This window comes from Caretta caretta, chromosome 5 (genome assembly GCF_965140235.1).
Source record: "Caretta caretta isolate rCarCar2 chromosome 5, rCarCar1.hap1, whole genome shotgun sequence".
NCBI classification, from domain to species: domain Eukaryota; kingdom Metazoa; phylum Chordata; order Testudines; family Cheloniidae; genus Caretta; species Caretta caretta.
This window is the reverse complement of record NC_134210.1, coordinates 42,395,981-42,413,711: the sequence shown is the minus strand read 5'-3', so window position 1 is coordinate 42,413,711 and position 17,731 is coordinate 42,395,981. Positions and strand designations below refer to the sequence as shown.

The window sequence follows — 17,731 nt, the reverse complement described above, 5'->3', positions numbered from 1 at the left end:
TATTGAAATCAATCAGAACATTGCACTGACTACAGTGAGCCAAGCATTTATATTTAAAGCATTGGCTTTGTAAATGTTTGTTAAAGCCCTGATCTCATAAACACTAACATACTTCAATTGGATAAGTAGTTCCACTGAAATCAATTAAGAATTACACATGCTTAAAGTGTGTGTATACGTTTCTGCAGGATTGGGGCCTTAGACCATACAAGCAACAATGTTCAAATCTGATTGCCAACTACGTAGTAATTCAGGGATCAGCAACCTTTGGCACGCGGCCTGTTAGAGAAATCTGCTGGCGGGCCGGGACGGTTTGCTCAGAAGCAGCGTCCGCAGGTTCGGCCGATCGCAGCTCCCACTGGCCACAGTTTGCTGTTCCAGGCCAATAGGGGCTGCAGGAAGCGGCAGCCAGCACATCCCTCGGCTCGCACTGCTTCCCACAGCCCCCATTGGCCTAGAACGGCGAACCGCGGCCAGTGGGAGCTGCGATCTGCTGAACCTGCGGACGCTACAGGTAAACAAACCGTCCCAGCCCACCAGTGGATTTCCCTGATGGGCCGCATGCCAAAGGTTGCTGATCCCTGTAGTAATTCATGACACTTGGATAGCATTTTTGCAGTATAGATCTTCCAATTCAAAGTAGACCTTACTTTGACATGCCTGTTTTTTTCTTTTTTTCAGGTAAAGAAATGGACAAAGTTTAATAACTATCAAGGCTGACACCTTATTGATCTCTAAAGGAATTTTACAACATACTTGTTTTTGAACTGAGAAAATGACTGCAGATATAGAAGAAAGCACAGGTTGTTGGAAAAGAGTACCTGTCAAAAAGTGGAACATCCAATAATTATTTTGGAAGAAATATAAAATAAATATCCCTGTTATGGTGCGATTCTGGAGTGGAGTTAACTCTATAGCACATAGGTAGCCCTCCAAAAAAACCGAAACCCTTTCTGTTTTTCTAAATTATGGAAATTTTTTGGAAGACGTTGACCTGGATTTTGAGCCTAGTCATGGCTTCATCGGAATTTCACAGTGACAACAGGCTTTCATATAATTCTCAAGGTAGGGGTCCCACTTTTATAGCTGGAAAGACATATCCCTTTTGCACTAATTTCAGGTAATGCTTTCCTAAGCCATTGTTATATAAATAGCTAGCGATCATATTAACACTTATGTAGTTTTCTCATGATTTATTATCATGAAAGTCAGGGGTGCTGGAACAATTTGTGTAGTGCGGGTGCTGAGAGCCATTAAACCAAACTGTAAATCCTGTGTATGATGGAAACCACTTCAAGCCAGGGACTGCGAAAGCACCCCCAGCACCCCTAGTTCTAGCACCTATGATGAACGTTCATTTGCAGAGAAACCCATTAGGTCAAAGTGTATCTTGAGATTGATGTTTTAATTTCTTTTATTTCTAACTTTAACTATAACAAAGTCCTGCAAATTAAGTTTAATCATAATGCAATAGCATGTTAAAGACGGTCCATAATGTCATAAACATTTTTTTAAATTGCAGAAACTATAAAAGTCTAAAACATGTCTTGAAATATTTGCATTTGTAGGCTTTTTTAGTGAAATGAGGATACATTTAAATGTTTTTACAAATATATTTTTTCATTGCAACTGTTTTTATTTTTGCAGGTGGATCTTATAGTTTTTGTCTTTAAGTGAAATCATTGGTAGATGTACATTCTTCACAGTGTAGAATGTAGCCCCAAATGTTTACGTAGTAGGTTAAATAGGAAAAATATAAAGTGAATTTGAAATATTTGCACTTCTAGTGAGATCAAATTAACAGGAACCTGCATGAATTTTGCTCATTCTTTTTAAAAATAGAATATTTTTCTTGATTTTATTTAGCAAAGCTTTTCACCATGCAAATACCTGAAATCAACTTTCACTCATGAGGGTGATGGGATTTAGCCAGCTGTGGTTTATGTTTATACTACTACTTGTTGTTTCCTGTTATATTTTCTTTTCTTTTATGCCCATTTCCTGGACTGGCTTACCTGGTGATTACAAAGAGGAATTCCTGTCTTACCTTGAACATTACCAACTAACAGTCCCAGTAAGGGTTGATCAAAATGGAGCCTTCCTCAGCTATACTGTGAAAGATGATGAACCCTCGAGGAGAAGGAAGAGGAGTACAGACCTTTATGACCAAGCATCTAAATTATTTTTTAAACTCTCTGCCTATGGCAAGCACTTTCATTTAAACTTGATTCTCAACACAGATTTGGTGTCCAAACATTTTACAGTAGAATACTGGGGGAAAGATGGACCTAAATGGAAACATGATTTGCTAGACCACTGTCATTACACAGGATATTTGCAAGACCAACATAGCACAACTAAAGTGGCTTTAAGCAACTGCAATGGTCTGGTAAGTGCGTGTTATATATTTTAGTTTCATAGTGTACTTTCTCCTTTAAAATATAGAGGAAGAACTTAATTAGCGTATGTTCATGTTCTTTGAGTTCCTGCAAGAAGCAAACAGACAGAAAGGCGAGGAACAGAGATCTGGCTCCTGAGGAAAAGTACTTATCCTAAGTACTAAGGCCCAGTCCTGTAGTCCTACTTCAGGCAAATTTTAGTGCTTCCAGTGTCTGTATTAGGGCTGCAAGATTAGTTATGGAGTGAGATTAGATTTATCAAAACTGTGGCAAACTCCGGGAATAAAAATGACTGGCCTTAGGGATGCTGAGTGCCTTTTGCAATGGACCAACTGGCATGAAATTCCAGTTCAGGGTGTACAGCACATCTCGGTATTGGGTTCAAAAGGCCTGAAATAAATAATGAGGAAGGAAAACTGTGGCCCAGAAGTCTTCTGTGCTACAGTCCCAAGGAGTGAAGAAGAAAGCAGAACCCTTGACAAATAGCAAAGCCACAAAGTAATTATTTACATTTTTTACAGGATTTTTATATTTATAAATCAAATAAAAATGCTTTAAAGTAACAGTAGTGTTAGAAATCCAAGTATTTACAATGGTTTTTGTAAATTGTTCTCTCATTGGTGATGAAACTCTTGGTCATTCAGCACTAGTTCTTATATGGAAAAAATCTTACTCCCTAATACTATAATTGAAGCCTAAAAATAACAATAGGCTAGGGAATTACAAAGTGATAAAATAAAAGATCATGATTGGGAAATACTAAGCCAAGAGTCTACTGATTGCTGTAGTAAATTTTAAAATACATGTTGCTATTATCCACTGCAAAAATATTATTTTACTGTTTCTATTACAGTAGCCTGTAGAGGTCCCCAACAAAGATTAGGATTTTATTGTATTAGGTGCAGAATGTCTAAAAGTTTTTTTTTCTCTGGATTACTTTGAGCACTTCCTTTTTTCCCCTGCAGGTGTCATAGAATAATACATCCTGTGACATCATTGATAACAAAAGTCTACTATTACAGTGCAGAGTGCCAGACAATAACCTAGCTAACTAGATAGATTGAAATTCACTTAGCTAATTGTATCTGTGTTATCAGAGTGATGCATTCTGAGGCACTTCTCCCCCAGAAGGATTTCAAGGGGGAAAGTCATATTTAAGAAGCTTAGTTAAAAGTATTTCTGTGTTTAAATGCATCCACAGCCTGGTGAGTGGGAGCATATAGTACATGTTTTTGGCCTTAACTTCAATTTCACTTTACCTTTGCAGTTCATCTATAAGGATGTGTTTTAATCTTTAAGGATATATTTAAGGATGTGTCTTATGTTAATACACTGGGTTATCAGCATGTAGATTGTATTCTAAAGATACTGCAGTGACTGGAGCTCTACTTCTGGGTCTCAGCTTGCTAGTGTACATGCCCGAATGCCTCTGACACTCAGAAATGTTTGCCCTTTGAGGAACAGGCTGGCTCACCTCATTTTGAGATCAACCGACAGTGCCTCAGCGCCCTTCTGGACATTTCATTTTTGTTCCTGTCTGGCCTTGGCCAGCTCACAAGCTCCCTGTCAGAGCTGGGGTCATTGCAGATGATCCCTGTTGTCTGCCATCCCTACAGACTTTGACGTTGGTTTGGACACCATTTCTATACCATTTGATTTCTCCTCTAGCCATCTCATTCGCTGGTGCTAGCTTTCCTTCAAAGCTTTTAGCTGCATAGCTGGGGACATCTTGAGGCTATTGACAGCTCTTTGAGATAGGGAGATCTTTTTGACTTGCATGGTTCACATGCCCCAGTGACTTCAGCAGGTGTCTGTTGGTCACTGGCCTCGTCACATCCCTCAGACATTCCTTTGGCTTCTCAGTAGGTTGATAGTCTCAGTGTTCTGTCAGTAGTTTGGCCTTAGCACATTGTGCTTCCAGAGCATTGACTTTAAGTGTCAGATTACGCATTTAATTCATTATCTTTGGTGTCTTTGACTATTGATGCTTGTTCAGTATTTCTTCCAACCAGGGCTGGATTAAGGTAATTCTGGGTCCCGAAGCACACCACAAATGGGACTCTCAAGGCCTATTCTCTTGTGGGCCTGCACCTCGGCAGGGTCATGCCTCCTACTTTACATGGCAGTGTCAGAGAGCCTACTACCCCTCTCAGAAAGGCTCAGACAGTGGCATGGGGCTCCTTTCACTCCCCAGAAGCAGGAGCAGGAAGTAAGGCTCTCTTACCCCTTCTCTTTAAAAGAGGTGGGGACCCTCCAGAACTTACACTTGAGCTGCTGGGATATCTCACTGCACTTGGGGCTGGGCTCACTGCACACTTCTCTTGCCACACAGAGACTCCTTTGCTGGATGATGTTGACAGGGCCCTCCAGAGGAATGGGTTTTGGAGTTAACACCCTATTCAGATGGACCCATCCCAGAGCTATTTTTTCATGCTCTCTGTAGTTTCAGGCAGAGATCACTGAATCAGTTACACTCATGTCATATTTTCAGACTTTTCCTTCCCATCACTGGGAGTAGAAACTTACCTTCTTACACTGAAAGTGTACTGTAATCACAAATCTCCAGGAGCTAGGGCTCCAGCCTGTGCCTTAATCTTGCCCTGCTTCTAGCTCTCCCAGCACCTGCTTTTGGTGGCGGGAGGGGAATGACACATTTGGGAAGTCTCCATCATTTCATAGAATATCAGGTTTGGAAGGGACCTCAGACTGTCTGAAACTATTTTGTATAGTTTCTTTTATTACTCTAAAACTGGGTTTTTTGGAGACTGTCCTGTGGTTTTTAGCCTCTAAAAGTAGGAACCAAGTCAGTGTGATAAAGAAAAAATAATTACTTATTGACAATTCTGCTTCTCTGGAAAGGTCATTTGTTTGAATTCCTACTTCACATGCCTTCCTCCTCTTAGATATGTGGACAGGCCTACATTTTCAATTACTAAATTTTTTCCTGAAAGTTTCCTCCTATCATAAATAGCCTTTGGTATCTGTTATATTTTGAATGTGAGGAGCCTTGTTTTTCCCCTCCTCAAGGAACTAAAACAAAATGTTCTTGAAGGTACTGAGGCACTAGAATTTGATCTTAGAATAAGGCTGTGCCTCAGAGTCCCAGATGCCCTTGAGACAATTCTACCCTGTCCCAGGCTGGCAAGCTGAGACCCAAGAGTAGAAATACAGTCAAATGATATCTTCAGGGATACAGCATTACAGGTAAGCAATTATTCCTTTTCCAAGAGTCTCAGTTTAAACATCTCACTTTAGTAAACGTGTCATGAATATGGAGAAAGAAGTCCCAAATGGAATAAGGGGAGATGTTCTTACTGAACTACTTCTAAGGTATAATGGCAGGAAAACCTCATTTTGTTGTTGTAAGAAAAATATTTTTTGTTCATTACAACTTGTCATTTTCAAAATAACACACTAAGTTCATAAAGACCATGTTTAGAAGTGCGAACAGAGAGTAATATTATATACCATCATTTCTTCTATCCCGACATTTCATAGGATTCCTATTCATAGAGTTTAAGACCAGAAGAGACTATTAGATCATCTAGTCTGACCTCCTGCATATAACAAGTCCTTAAATTTCACCCAGTTACTTCTGCAATTGAGCTCAATAACTTATATTTGACTAAAGTTGGGTTAAAGCATAATTTCCAGAAAGGCATCCAGCTTGGATTTGAAGACATCAAGATATGGAGAATCCACAGCTTCCGTTGGTAGTCTGTTTCAATGGTTAATCACCCTCACTGGTAAATGTGGGCCTTATATACAATATGTATTTGTCTGGCTTCAGCTTCCAGCCATTGGTTCTTGTTACGTCTTTCTTTGTTAGGTTTAAGGAGTCCTTCAGTACCTGGTATTTTCTGCCACTTGATCCCATTCTGTTCAAGTCACCTCTCATTCTTCTTTTTGATAAGCTAAGCAGTTCTTTAAGTCTCTCACTGTAAGGCATTTTCTCCAGCTCTGGAATAATTTTTTAGGCTCTTTTCTGCACCATTGTCAAGCAACATCCTTTAAAAATGTAGAGACTAGAACTGTGCATGGTATTCTGGTGCCAGTATCGCCAATGCAGTGTACAGAGGAGAAATCATCTCTATCCTCCTCCTTATTACTTCCCTGTTTATAAACTAAAGGATCACACTGGCCCTTTTTGTGACAGCATCTGGTACTGGGAGCTTATGTTGAGTTGCTCACCCGCCATGTCCATCTTTTAAAGTAACTACCATTTAACACAACTAAATACTTTTATAGACGTGAAATCAATTTTAAATATGACACTTTGCATGACATTTAAAAATATTATTTGATTTATGAAGATTAAAACCCAGACCATATCCTGTCCTAGATCTGTATGAGTGGAGTTCCCTTTGATGGAAATGAGTATTTTGTGTGTGGGCTTAACTTTCACAAGATCATATACAGGCTGCCCTGTGTGTGTATGTAATTACTGGGAAATGAGCGCACACATACAAGCTAGTCATTTGCAGCATGAATGTGCAACTATCTAGGTACTGTGCAAGAATGGTTGAGGAGAGGGTGGAGCTATATTTATGTTGGCAGACTTGTAACTTTCAGTGGCAAATTGGGTCGGAAGCTTCCATTATTGTCAAGCAACAATACATATGTGTACAAATTAAAGTAGGAAAGCTGCTATTTACTCAGTTCTAAAATGCTTCTAGATGTGTGGATAAGAAAGTCTCAGAAAGAGCAAAGTCAATACAGAGAGCAAACTATGGCTACGTTTACAGTAGCAGCTGGTGAGATGATTCCCCTGCTTGTGTACACAAATGTGCACAGCTCAGTGAGAGCCAATGTGAGCCTAAATCGCAGTGCAGCTGCGGTAGCACAGGTAGCAGCAGTGGCTATCTGTGCTACCACGGCTGCACTGCGATTTAGACCTGTGCTGGCTCCATGAGAGCTAGTGTGAGTATGGGTACATGAGCAAGGGAATCGTACCCTTAGCTCAGGGGTGGGCAAACTTTTTGGCCCGAGGGCCACATCTGGGTGGGGAAATTGCATGCAGGGCCATGAATGTAGGGCTACGGCTGGGGCAAGGGGTTGGGGTGCGGGAGGGAATGGGGTGTGTGGGAGGGGGTGCGGTGTGCAGGAAGGGGCTCAGGGCAAGGGGTTGGGGCAGAGGAGGGGTGCGGAGTGTACAAGGGGGCTCAGGGCAGGGGGTTGGGGTTCAGGAGGTGTGCAAGGTGCAGCAGGGGGCTCAGGGCAGGGGGTTGGGGTGAAGGAGGGGTGCGGAGTGAGGAAGGGGGCTCAGGGCAGGGGGTTGGTGTGCAGGCAGGGTGCGGCAGGGGCTCAGGGCAGGCAGTTGGGGTGTGGGGTGCTGGAGGGGTTCAAGGTGCGGGCTCTGGCCCAGCGCCACTTACCTGGAGTGGCTCCGGGGTGGCAGTGGCGCGCACCAGGGCCAAGGCAGGCTCACTGCCTGCCCTGGCCCCACACTGCTCCCAGAAGTGGCCGGCACCATGTCCCTACAGCCCGGGGGGGGGAGAGGGAGGGCAGAGGGCTCTGCGTGCTGCCCTCACCTGTGGGTACCTCCCAGGAAGCTCCAATTGGCTGCAGTTCCCTCTGCCTTCCCTCCCCCAGGGGCCACAGGGATGTGGTGCCGGCCGCTTCTGGGAGCAGCGTGGGGCCATGGGGGTGGCAATCCCATGGGCTGGATCCAAAGCCCTGATGGGCTGGATCCGGCCCGCAGGCCGTAGTTTGTCCACCCCTGCCCTAGCTCGTAGTGTAGACATAGCCTAATACACAGAAATACGTTATTTATTCAAGTCTTGTCCTCACAGAAGAACAAGAGAGAAAGCAACATGTTGGACCACTCTGGGAAGATATGAAAAGTCAGACATTAATTCTATGATTTACCCCTAATGGAGAAAATTATGTCATCCATAATATTTTCAGTAATAGGTGTATTTTAAATGGTAATTCGTACAAACACCTCCTCCCAAAAAACTTGTTTCAAAACCCAGATAAGATTGCTGCCTAACAACATAGTTACCTATAATATCATTTAGAAACCTCAAATTCATAAAAACAAGGAAATAGGTTTTTAGTAGGTACAGGACTGGGTTTACAACTATTACTGAATTCAGTAGGAACAGGATTGGACCAAAACTATCCAGAAAAGCCATATTTTTTTTAGTTTTGAAATATTTTTCCATATATAGATGGCACTTGAGTCTTCAAGGAACTTTAACCACATGGAAAGTTTGAAGGAGTGTTAGTAAACTAGATAAAGACAAAGACATTAAAAAAGACAATATTTCAAGTTATGGTAATTTTTGAATAATCTGTAATTAAAAAACACTGTGATGTGGTTCTCTTTTGCCTTCACAGATATCTGACAATTTTCAGGCCAAACCAGTGTTCAAAGGTGAAGTTTATAGGGGCCTAAAATAGGGTTTCAACCTTCCATTATAAAACCCTAATTATGGAGAGGCTACCATTTCTCCATAATGGATGATATTCTAAGAAAAACTATTTTATTAGTAACATTATATTTCTTTTCCATTAGATAGACAGCTTTAATTGCAAGCCATAAATTAAGTTTATTAATGGTGATCTGCAAAGAAATTTAACAAAGTTCCATCAGCTTAAAATATGTGCTGGCTGCCCTGCCAAACCAGAGTAAGCAGGACAATGAGTCTATAAAAATGGCTTTGTTTAGATTCCACAATGTGCCAGTCCCTCTCCAGATCACCATCTCTTCCTCCAAATGGTGCTTAAGAATATGCTATACTGATAATGTTCCATCAATTATAGAACCACCTTGGATAATGTTTTGTTAAATTTCTTAGAGGTCACTTTTACATTGTAATGATCTTGACTCATGTTTTGGACCTTGAGGTTTAACTCATGTACTGTTTATATTCAAGCAAACAAAAATACACCCTACCAAAACAAGAGTCCCCACACCACATGCTTTTCTCTCTGGGGTGAGGATAAGAGAACGAACAACATGTGACATATGTGGAGTTATTTTGCTTAATGCATTACTGGAAGGCATTCAGATTCTTTGGTGATGAGTATGGTATAAAAAACTATGTAGAATAGAAATAGAATGGAAAACACAAAATGGAAAATTGATTCAAAAACATAAATATGTTTAATTACTTAATGGTCAGTCTCACACTCCTTATTCAAAGAAGCTTCTTATTGCTGCCAGTGCAAGTTTTGCCGGACTAAGGAGTGGAAGGGCAGGCCCAAAGTGTGCTTTAAAGTTTCACTTTGGATGTAATAGCACAATTCCTAGAATTCATTAGCCAAAAGTTACTAAAGGTGTACAAACTGGAAACATTTCTAAATGCATATACTTTCTAATATTGTAAAGATCATAATTGTTATGTATTTTTGTTGATATAGTCATTGACTATACAGAGGCTGCATTGGTTTATCTAAAATATGTTTCAAAATCAATTTAGTTAAATCACTGCAAACCCCTTGTGTGGGAACAACTGTATCAAATTGGTTATAACTGTTTAGTTTGCATCTATAAATTTACTGATGCAAGCTAAATGATATACACCAGGCTTAACATGATATATAGACACAAAGGTTTTGTCCTTGTTTAACAAAATCACTTTAAAAACTAAACTTTAATTAAACCAGTGCACCTATGTGTAGCTTAGGCCAGATAGTACTATTGAATTTCTTGATTTGAGGTAGAGAAGTATGGCAATACTCTTCAGTGGTGCCATGGGTTTTTACTCACAGTAGATTGCAGATTTTTGTAGTATTTATTTTCTCTCTTTTTTCTTACATGCACCGAGCAGTGAATTAATGTAGAAATTTGAAGTGTTATCATTAACGTTTGAGTTAGTACCCTTTGAAATGAATGGAACAGATCTGGCCTCTCCTCTTAGATTTAGGTTCTGTAAACACAGGCAGATGTCACTCCATCTGTTTGTTACACTAGGGTCGTGTTTTTGAGGCTATCTCAGCACCCATATAACAGCTAGCAACTCAGTCCATACATTATGTGGACTATACTGGCATAGATACGTCACGGTAGTTATGCTGGCATAACCCCATAGTATAGATACAGCCTACTGTGACAGAATGGGTTTTTCCATCAGTGGAGGAACACTGCCTCCCCGAAAGACAGTAGATAGGTCAATGGAGGCATTCTTCCAGAGACATAGCTGCATCTACACTGGAGGTTAGCTTGACATAGCTATGTCTGTCAGGGGTATGTCAACCTAAATTTTAAGTGTACACCAGGCTTTAGGGCTAGATTTATAAGGGGGTTGTAGGCTTCTAACCTTCAGGCAACCTGCTGCCTAGTGGAATTCACAACCTCAGAGTAGGCTCCCAAGCTCCCTACATGATGCGTCGGTACCTAAAACAGGGATTCACAGAAGCCAGCATGCTGAATGGGGAGCTGCCTAAACTAGCCAATAGGAAATGCTGAGGGGAGGGGTGTTGCTTAAACCCCACCCTTCAAAGGAAACGAGGCATCTGTCTCTGCTTGGGATGCCTAGTCATGAACCTTCTCCGGGAGTTAGGCACCTAAGCTAGGTCAGTGCTTTCTAAAGTAAAAGTGAGGAGGAGCTGCTGCTACCCTGCGTATATCGATTAGCTTAGAGATTGGAGCATTCATCTTGGATGCTGGAATCCTGAAATGCCACTTTGACCAGATTAAAAGCAGAGACTAGAACCTAAGTCTTCTATCTCCTAAGTGAGGACTTCCCCCCTCAACCTCTGGGCTTTAGGAGGATATTCTTGAATGGGTCTCTTTCAGTCACTCCCGTATGACATACTTCAATAGTCATTGGAACAGTCAGTGAGTGAGAATGATGCCATAGCCCCATGGTTAGGGCATGCAACTGAAAGGTGAGAGATCTGGGTTTAAGTCACTCTTCAGAATTGGGTGGAAGAGAGATTTGAACCTGGGTCTTCCACACTTTTGGGTGAGTACTCTAACTATTGGCCTACTGTCTGGTGTGGATTAGGCACACTCAGAGCATGCCTACTGGATTGGGCCCAACAGCCAAGACAGGAAGGGGAACGTCTAGCTTATGAATCCTGCTTGAGCTTAGATGAGCATTAGATGTTGAGCAGTTTGGCAATGTCAGGATTTTGGTGGTTTTGCCCATGCCCACTGGCAGAAATGTCGCAGGGATTTTTACTGTGACTTTAGGTTAGGTAACAGCTGAGTGGGGCTTTTGTAAATGCCAGTGGCACCTAAATGTTGGACTTAGGTGCCTAAAGGGGTAGTTAAGTGCTTGAGCCCGTTTTGTGAATTTAGCCTTTCATTTTTATTTTAAATGAAAATTTAGATGCGGAACAACAAGAAGGTGGTATGGAAGAGGTCTCGTACCAGCATATGCTGGCTAAATTTGAGCCCAGATGTTATTTCTTTTGTGAAGTAACTCAGTTTAGTGAACAGATAGTGAAAACTACTGCAGAAGAGGAGCATTTATGGTGATGGTTTCCGTGTAGGGAAAAGACAACTGAAAGCTGTGTGTGCAGTTTAGGATATCATAGAATCATAGAATCATAGAATATAAGGGTTGGAAGGGACCCCAGAAGGTCATCTAGTCCAACCCCCTGCTCGAAGCAGGACCAATTCCCAGTTAAATCATCCCAGCCAGGGCTTTGTCAAGCCTGACCTTAAAAACCTCTAAGGAAGGAGATTCTACCACCTCCCTAGGTAACGCATTCCAGTGTTTCACCACCCTCTTAGTGAAAAAGTTTTTCCTAATATCCAATCTAAACCTCACCCACTGCAGCTTGAGACCATTACTCCTCGTTCTGTCATCTGCTACCATTGAGAACAGTCTAGAGCCATCCTCTTTGGAACCCCCTTTCAGGTAGTTGAAAGCAGCTATCAAATCCCCCCTCATTCTTCTCTTCTGCAGGCTAAACAATCCCAGCTCCCTCAGCCTCTCCTCATAACTCATGTGTTCCAGACCCCTAATCATTTTTGTTGCCCTTCGCTGGACTCTCTCCAATTTATCCACATCCTTCTTGAAGTGTGGGGCCCAAAACTGGACACAGTACTCCAGATGAGGCCTCACCAATGTCGAATAGAGGGGAACGATCACGTCCCTCGATCTGCTCGCTATGCCCCTACTTATACATCCCAAAATGCCATTGGCCTTCTTGGCAACAAGGGCACACTGCTGACTCATATCCAGCTTCTCGTCCACTGTCACCCCTAGGTCCTTTTCCGCAGAACTGCTGCCTAGCCATTCGGTCCCTAGTCTGTAGCTGTGCATTGGGTTCTTCCGTCCTAAGTGCAGGACCCTGCACTTATCCTTATTGAACCTCATCAGATTTCTTTTGGCCCAATCCTCCAATTTGTCTAGGTCCTTCTGTATCCTATCCCTCCCCTCCAGCATATCTACCACTCCTCCCAGTTTAGTATCATCCGCAAATTTGCTGAGAGTGCAATCCACACCATCCTCCAGATCATTTATGAAGATATTGAACAAAACCGGCCCCAGGACCGACCCTTGGGGCACTCCACTTGATACCGGCTGCCAACTAGACATGGAGCCATTGATAACTACCCGTTGAGCCCGACAATCTAGCCAGCTTTCTACCCACCTTATAGTGCATTCTTCCAGCCCATACTTCCTTAACTTGCTGACAAGAATACTGTGGGAGACCGTGTCAAAAGCTTTGCTAAAGTCAAGAAACAATACATCCACTGCTTTCCCTTCATCCACAGAACCAGTAATCTCAATATGTGCTCATAGTCTTTGAAAATAAATGGATAAGGTACATATATAAAGCACCTTCCTTTCCAAAGTGTCCCATAGCACTTCACAAGCAACATACAAACTACTGAAATATGGATGTGCAAATGTACAGAGTATATCTGGCAGTCATTAGGTGAACATTACAGCCTTATAAAATGACCCCTTACAATCTTGCTGCATGCATGTTACACTGCCTGCAGAGACACAATAGCTTATGTGCTAATTTTTGAAAATAGAGGTGCTGAGCACCACCTGGGAGATGCTGAGTACTCTCAGTTAAATAGTGAGACCATGTCTACACTGCAAAATAAAACCCATGGCAGCAAGTCTCAGAGACAGGGTCTACAAACATCTGGTGGGTGGGTCTCAGAGCCCATCATCCAGCCTAAGCGGGAATGTTTATACTGCTATTTTTAGCACCATAGTGCAAGCCCCTCAAGCCTGAGTCTGTAGACCCAGCCTCTGAGACCCGCTGCAGTGTGTTTTTTTTCTTCAGTGTAGACATACCAAATGGACTATTTAAAACTATCTCTAACTCTGGTTGACTTCAACATAGTCTTTATAATGCCTTTGATGTAAATAGCATCAGTTTCTAAGTGACTTGCCTAAGACCACAGAACCAGGGTTAGAATTTGTAACTTCCTGCTTCCCAATTCTCTTGCTGTCCCGTACCTCTCTCTCATATTGTAAAGATTGTCATCAATTCCAAAGCCTTTAGGTGTTGATGTAGAGACTGGAATCTTCAGACTGGCAAATATAGTGTGGAATTATGTCTATAAGGCAATTCCCTCGTGTTTACACATCCAAAGGCGCTCCAAAGCTGGAGTTATTTCTTCTGTTGTTCAGTTTTAATGGCTGAAAATCCACATATTAAGGCATGTAGGAATTTGTGGAGTTGGCCTGACATGTCTCCTTTCCTTCCTGAACCACTTCCCCTTTCATGAGAATCTGAGATTGCAGACATGGAAGTAATGAAGAATAAAAGGTCTTCTCTCATGCATTGTAAAATTTGGAAAAATGATCAGTTTCCTTGGCAGAATCCAAACTAGCGAATAATCTGCTTAGGTATGATCTGCCTAAGATCTGTAGTGCAATTCTGAGGTAGAAATCTATATGTAAAACGTCCCTCATATATAGTGTAAATTAATTAATATTATTAATTTGAGCCTAAAGAAGTGCAATACAGTGTTAGAACTCAGCATTTGGATACAAAACACAGTGGTTTCTTTGAATAATATTTGCCTAAAATATGTCTGTTATGTAAGTTTTCTCTTTTGAAGCAATGTATGGCATTAAAACATCTCTCGGTATGCCATCATAGAGGGACACTGTGTTCACTCTCTGAACAAGGCCATTTTGGCTTGGCATCATTTTTAATGGATATGAATCATATAATTCTGGAACATCGTTGTCAATAGATTGTTTCATGAGGGAAAAAAAGGCTGATTGTCACACACCAAAAATGTCTCTTGCTGTCTTACCACATCTGGACAAAAATGGTGGGAAAGAACTGAGGAAGCGAGGCAGTAATTTTTTCTTCATTTTCTCTTTGTGTTGCTAATAGGAGCTTGCTCCTTCTCCCGCGGAAGTCAGTGGGGATTTTGCTGTGAGTTCAGTGGGAGGAAAGCTGGTATCTTCTCTGTTTAGTATGTTGTCTTATAATTAAGGATATTTGCAGAGAAACAGTAACTAGTTGCTTTTGTTTGTCTTCTTATTCTCCTTTAAGCATGGCGTTATCGCTACAGAAGATGAAGAATATTTCATTGAGCCTTTAAGGAATATAACTGAAAATTCCAATCATTTTAGTTTTGAAAGTGGTCATCCCCATGTTATTTACAAGAAGTCTGCCATGCACCAACAACATCTCTATGATCATGCTCATTGTGGCGTCTCAGGTAAATAAGCATGAACATCAGTTATGTTTTCACTCTTTTAAAAAAAGTGTCATTTAAGATTTAAAACTAAAAATACCTTTATATTATTTCTACATTGGTTCCATGTACCATACATAATAGGGTTCAATTATTGTGAGTTTAGTGTTAGGAACTCTCCTCTTGGATGATGCTGTTCACCCCTTTGAAAAGTAGCTTTGCATTTTTTTCAGATTCAAGTCAAGAATGTAGTGTCTTTGAAGGCTAAGGCACTGGGAGTAAGTCTTATTTTATTCCTTTATTGAGTATAATGGTAGTGATGAGCACAGGCTTCCTCACAGTGTGCTGTAAGTGTACCTCATCCCTGACTGGAAGGCACGACTTAAGTGACTAAGTATTACATACAGCTCAATGTTTAGTAAGTGTTGTGTATCTCATTTGAGAAAACTTGACACATGATAAATGTGTGTTGATGTTATGATTAATAATATATTTGGAAATGAGCCGGAAGTCACCAATTTTTTCTTTGATACCCTTTGATACTGATTATTGATTCAGTTTGTTAAGGTTACTCCCAAAATAGTTGCATAGGTGATTTAATTATGAGTGTCACAGGGGTGATATCATAGTTTTGGTTGAAAAATGTTTCCATTCACAGCCCAATTTTCCATCCACTTTAAACTTTCTCAGAACTCTTCTATTGTCCTCAATTTTCCCTGCTTAGACTGAGGCCAAAAGATAACTTTTTTTAGGCCAATTTAGAGTAAATCTAACAAGCTGTTTTAGATTTATGGAACTAAAAAATATTTTTTACATCTTTGACAAATGGTCTAACCTTTTATTGTTTATGTACATCTTAAGAATAGTTTGTTCTGAAAAGTTTACTTTAATCTTGGGCATTAGTCCTTAGTCAGATATAGTGCATAGGACAGGTTTGGCAAATATTAATTTCAAAATAAAAAAAGGTAACATTCATTATTGATGTAATCTCTGTTGGCTGCTATTGTTAGAAACTGTAACTTGCTGGCACATTCTGACTGAGATTACAACACAAAGGCCCCTGCCTGGAGAAGAGTTTTCCTGAGTGGTTCAGTTAGTTGTGTTCTTCCTCTGTGTGGGGAACAGCACCCTTCAACTCCACCTATTTAAAGAAAGGATCATGGAATGTAGGTTACTGCTTTTCCCCCCATGATCATAGCCCCTGTAAAGGCTGATTCCCCACTCTGGCACTTCGAATGAAGAAGGTGGGGGCGATCAAGGACTCTAAAAATTAATACTTGCCACTCCAGGCTTGTATTAAACTTCCAAGGTTACAGCTTTTCTCTGACCTTGGATTGGTAGATGCTGCCAGCACCCAAGTGCAAAACCCCTTTGAGAACCCAGGAAGGTGCACTTGGGAATTCCTTCCTGTGGGGTACCCCCAAGCCCTTTCACCCCCCTCTGGGGAAGAGCTGAGAAAGAAAAAAGGGAAATCAGCTGTTGCCACCAGCTAATTAAACAATATGTGCACAAACCTCTTAAGACACAGAAATCCAATCCTGTTCTTAAAAAAGGTAAATTTTATTAAAAAAAAAAAAAAAAAAGAAGAAGAACATACATCTGGAAACTCAGTCTATTGCTAGATTTTAAAAGAGTAACTACAAGGATTAAGCATCAAGAATAGTTTTCTTGAGGTCCAGCTTAAAGGTTTCAAGCAAAACAAAATCACCTGAGGTTAGCACAGAGGAGTCCACAAGCCATAAAGAAATAAAAGGGATAAACCTAACTGCGTCTTTCTAGACATTTCCTGATCTACTTATATATCTGGGGTTTTAGATGAGTCATTTCGAGGTATGATACTGATGATTTTTCATACCTGGCCCAAAGCTTCTTACAGCATAACTGCAGCCCTGTCTGCCTCTCCCCGGAGAACGACAACAGACAGACAAAAGGGGAGTCTTGTTTCAATTTTAAAAAGTTCTAGCCTTCCCATTGGCTCTTTTGGCCAGGTGCCCACTCACTTCCTTTTACCTATACGTAGCAGTGAGATTTTTTAACCCTGGAGCAATTAGAGAACAGCTACTAAGAGGGATTTTATAGCTACTGGCTGGCTGGGTGTCCATAAAAGGGAACTATCCCTCACTCCCTTCGTTTATCACTGCCCCAGAGCAGGGAAGACATATCAGCCCCTCCTGAGGACACCACATGGGGAGAAAGATAAATTAACTATATCCAAAAAGTCATCTGTGACAACTGAGGGGAGGTGAGATGACCAGCCTGGTATGGGCATTTTTTAAGAGGTGCACATCACACACACAGTTCATCAAATGTGTACACTGAGAGCTTGCAGTCCTAATAAATGTGTCCCTGCATTCTCTTAAAAGTGTCCATATACTACCCACAGCTTTCAAATCCTTGCCACCCCAAGCCCCTCCCATCCATAACCCCCCCAAACGCAAACCATCACCTGCAATGCATTCCTCTCTACTTCCCCCTCACTGCCTTGGAACCTCCTTGTCCCAAGTTCCTTCCTCTGACATACTCTCCACATTTCTCCCAGATGTGTGGGTCTTCCACCCTGCCCACTCCACTCCTCCTCCCAACCACAACTGTCAAACCCTCTTCTTCCAGCTGCCACATCTTTTTTGACATCCTTATCTCAGCTACCAAAATCCTACCAACTCCTTCCATGACAATTATTAAACCTCTGACCCCCATTTGTCAAACCCCCAAACTTCCTCAGGACCTCTGACAGCATCTCTTTTTTTCA

General features: G+C 41.4%; 1 protein-coding gene across 4 annotated transcripts in view; it reads left to right on the top strand.

Moving 5' to 3' along the window:
* Positions 1-17,731, top strand: part of ADAMTS6 (ADAM metallopeptidase with thrombospondin type 1 motif 6) — a 321,368-nt gene that overhangs the window by 8,432 nt on the left and 295,205 nt on the right. For all 4 annotated transcript variants that reach the window (XM_075128498.1, XM_048850900.2, XM_048850901.2 and 1 more), the window contains exons 2-4: positions 682-1,065; positions 2,031-2,389; positions 14,838-15,006. In XM_075128498.1, coding sequence (XP_074984599.1) covers positions 969-1,065; positions 2,031-2,389; positions 14,838-15,006 — 625 coding nt within the window. In that variant the 5' untranslated portion in view covers positions 682-968. The remainder of the gene's footprint in view (positions 1-681; positions 1,066-2,030; positions 2,390-14,837; positions 15,007-17,731) is intronic.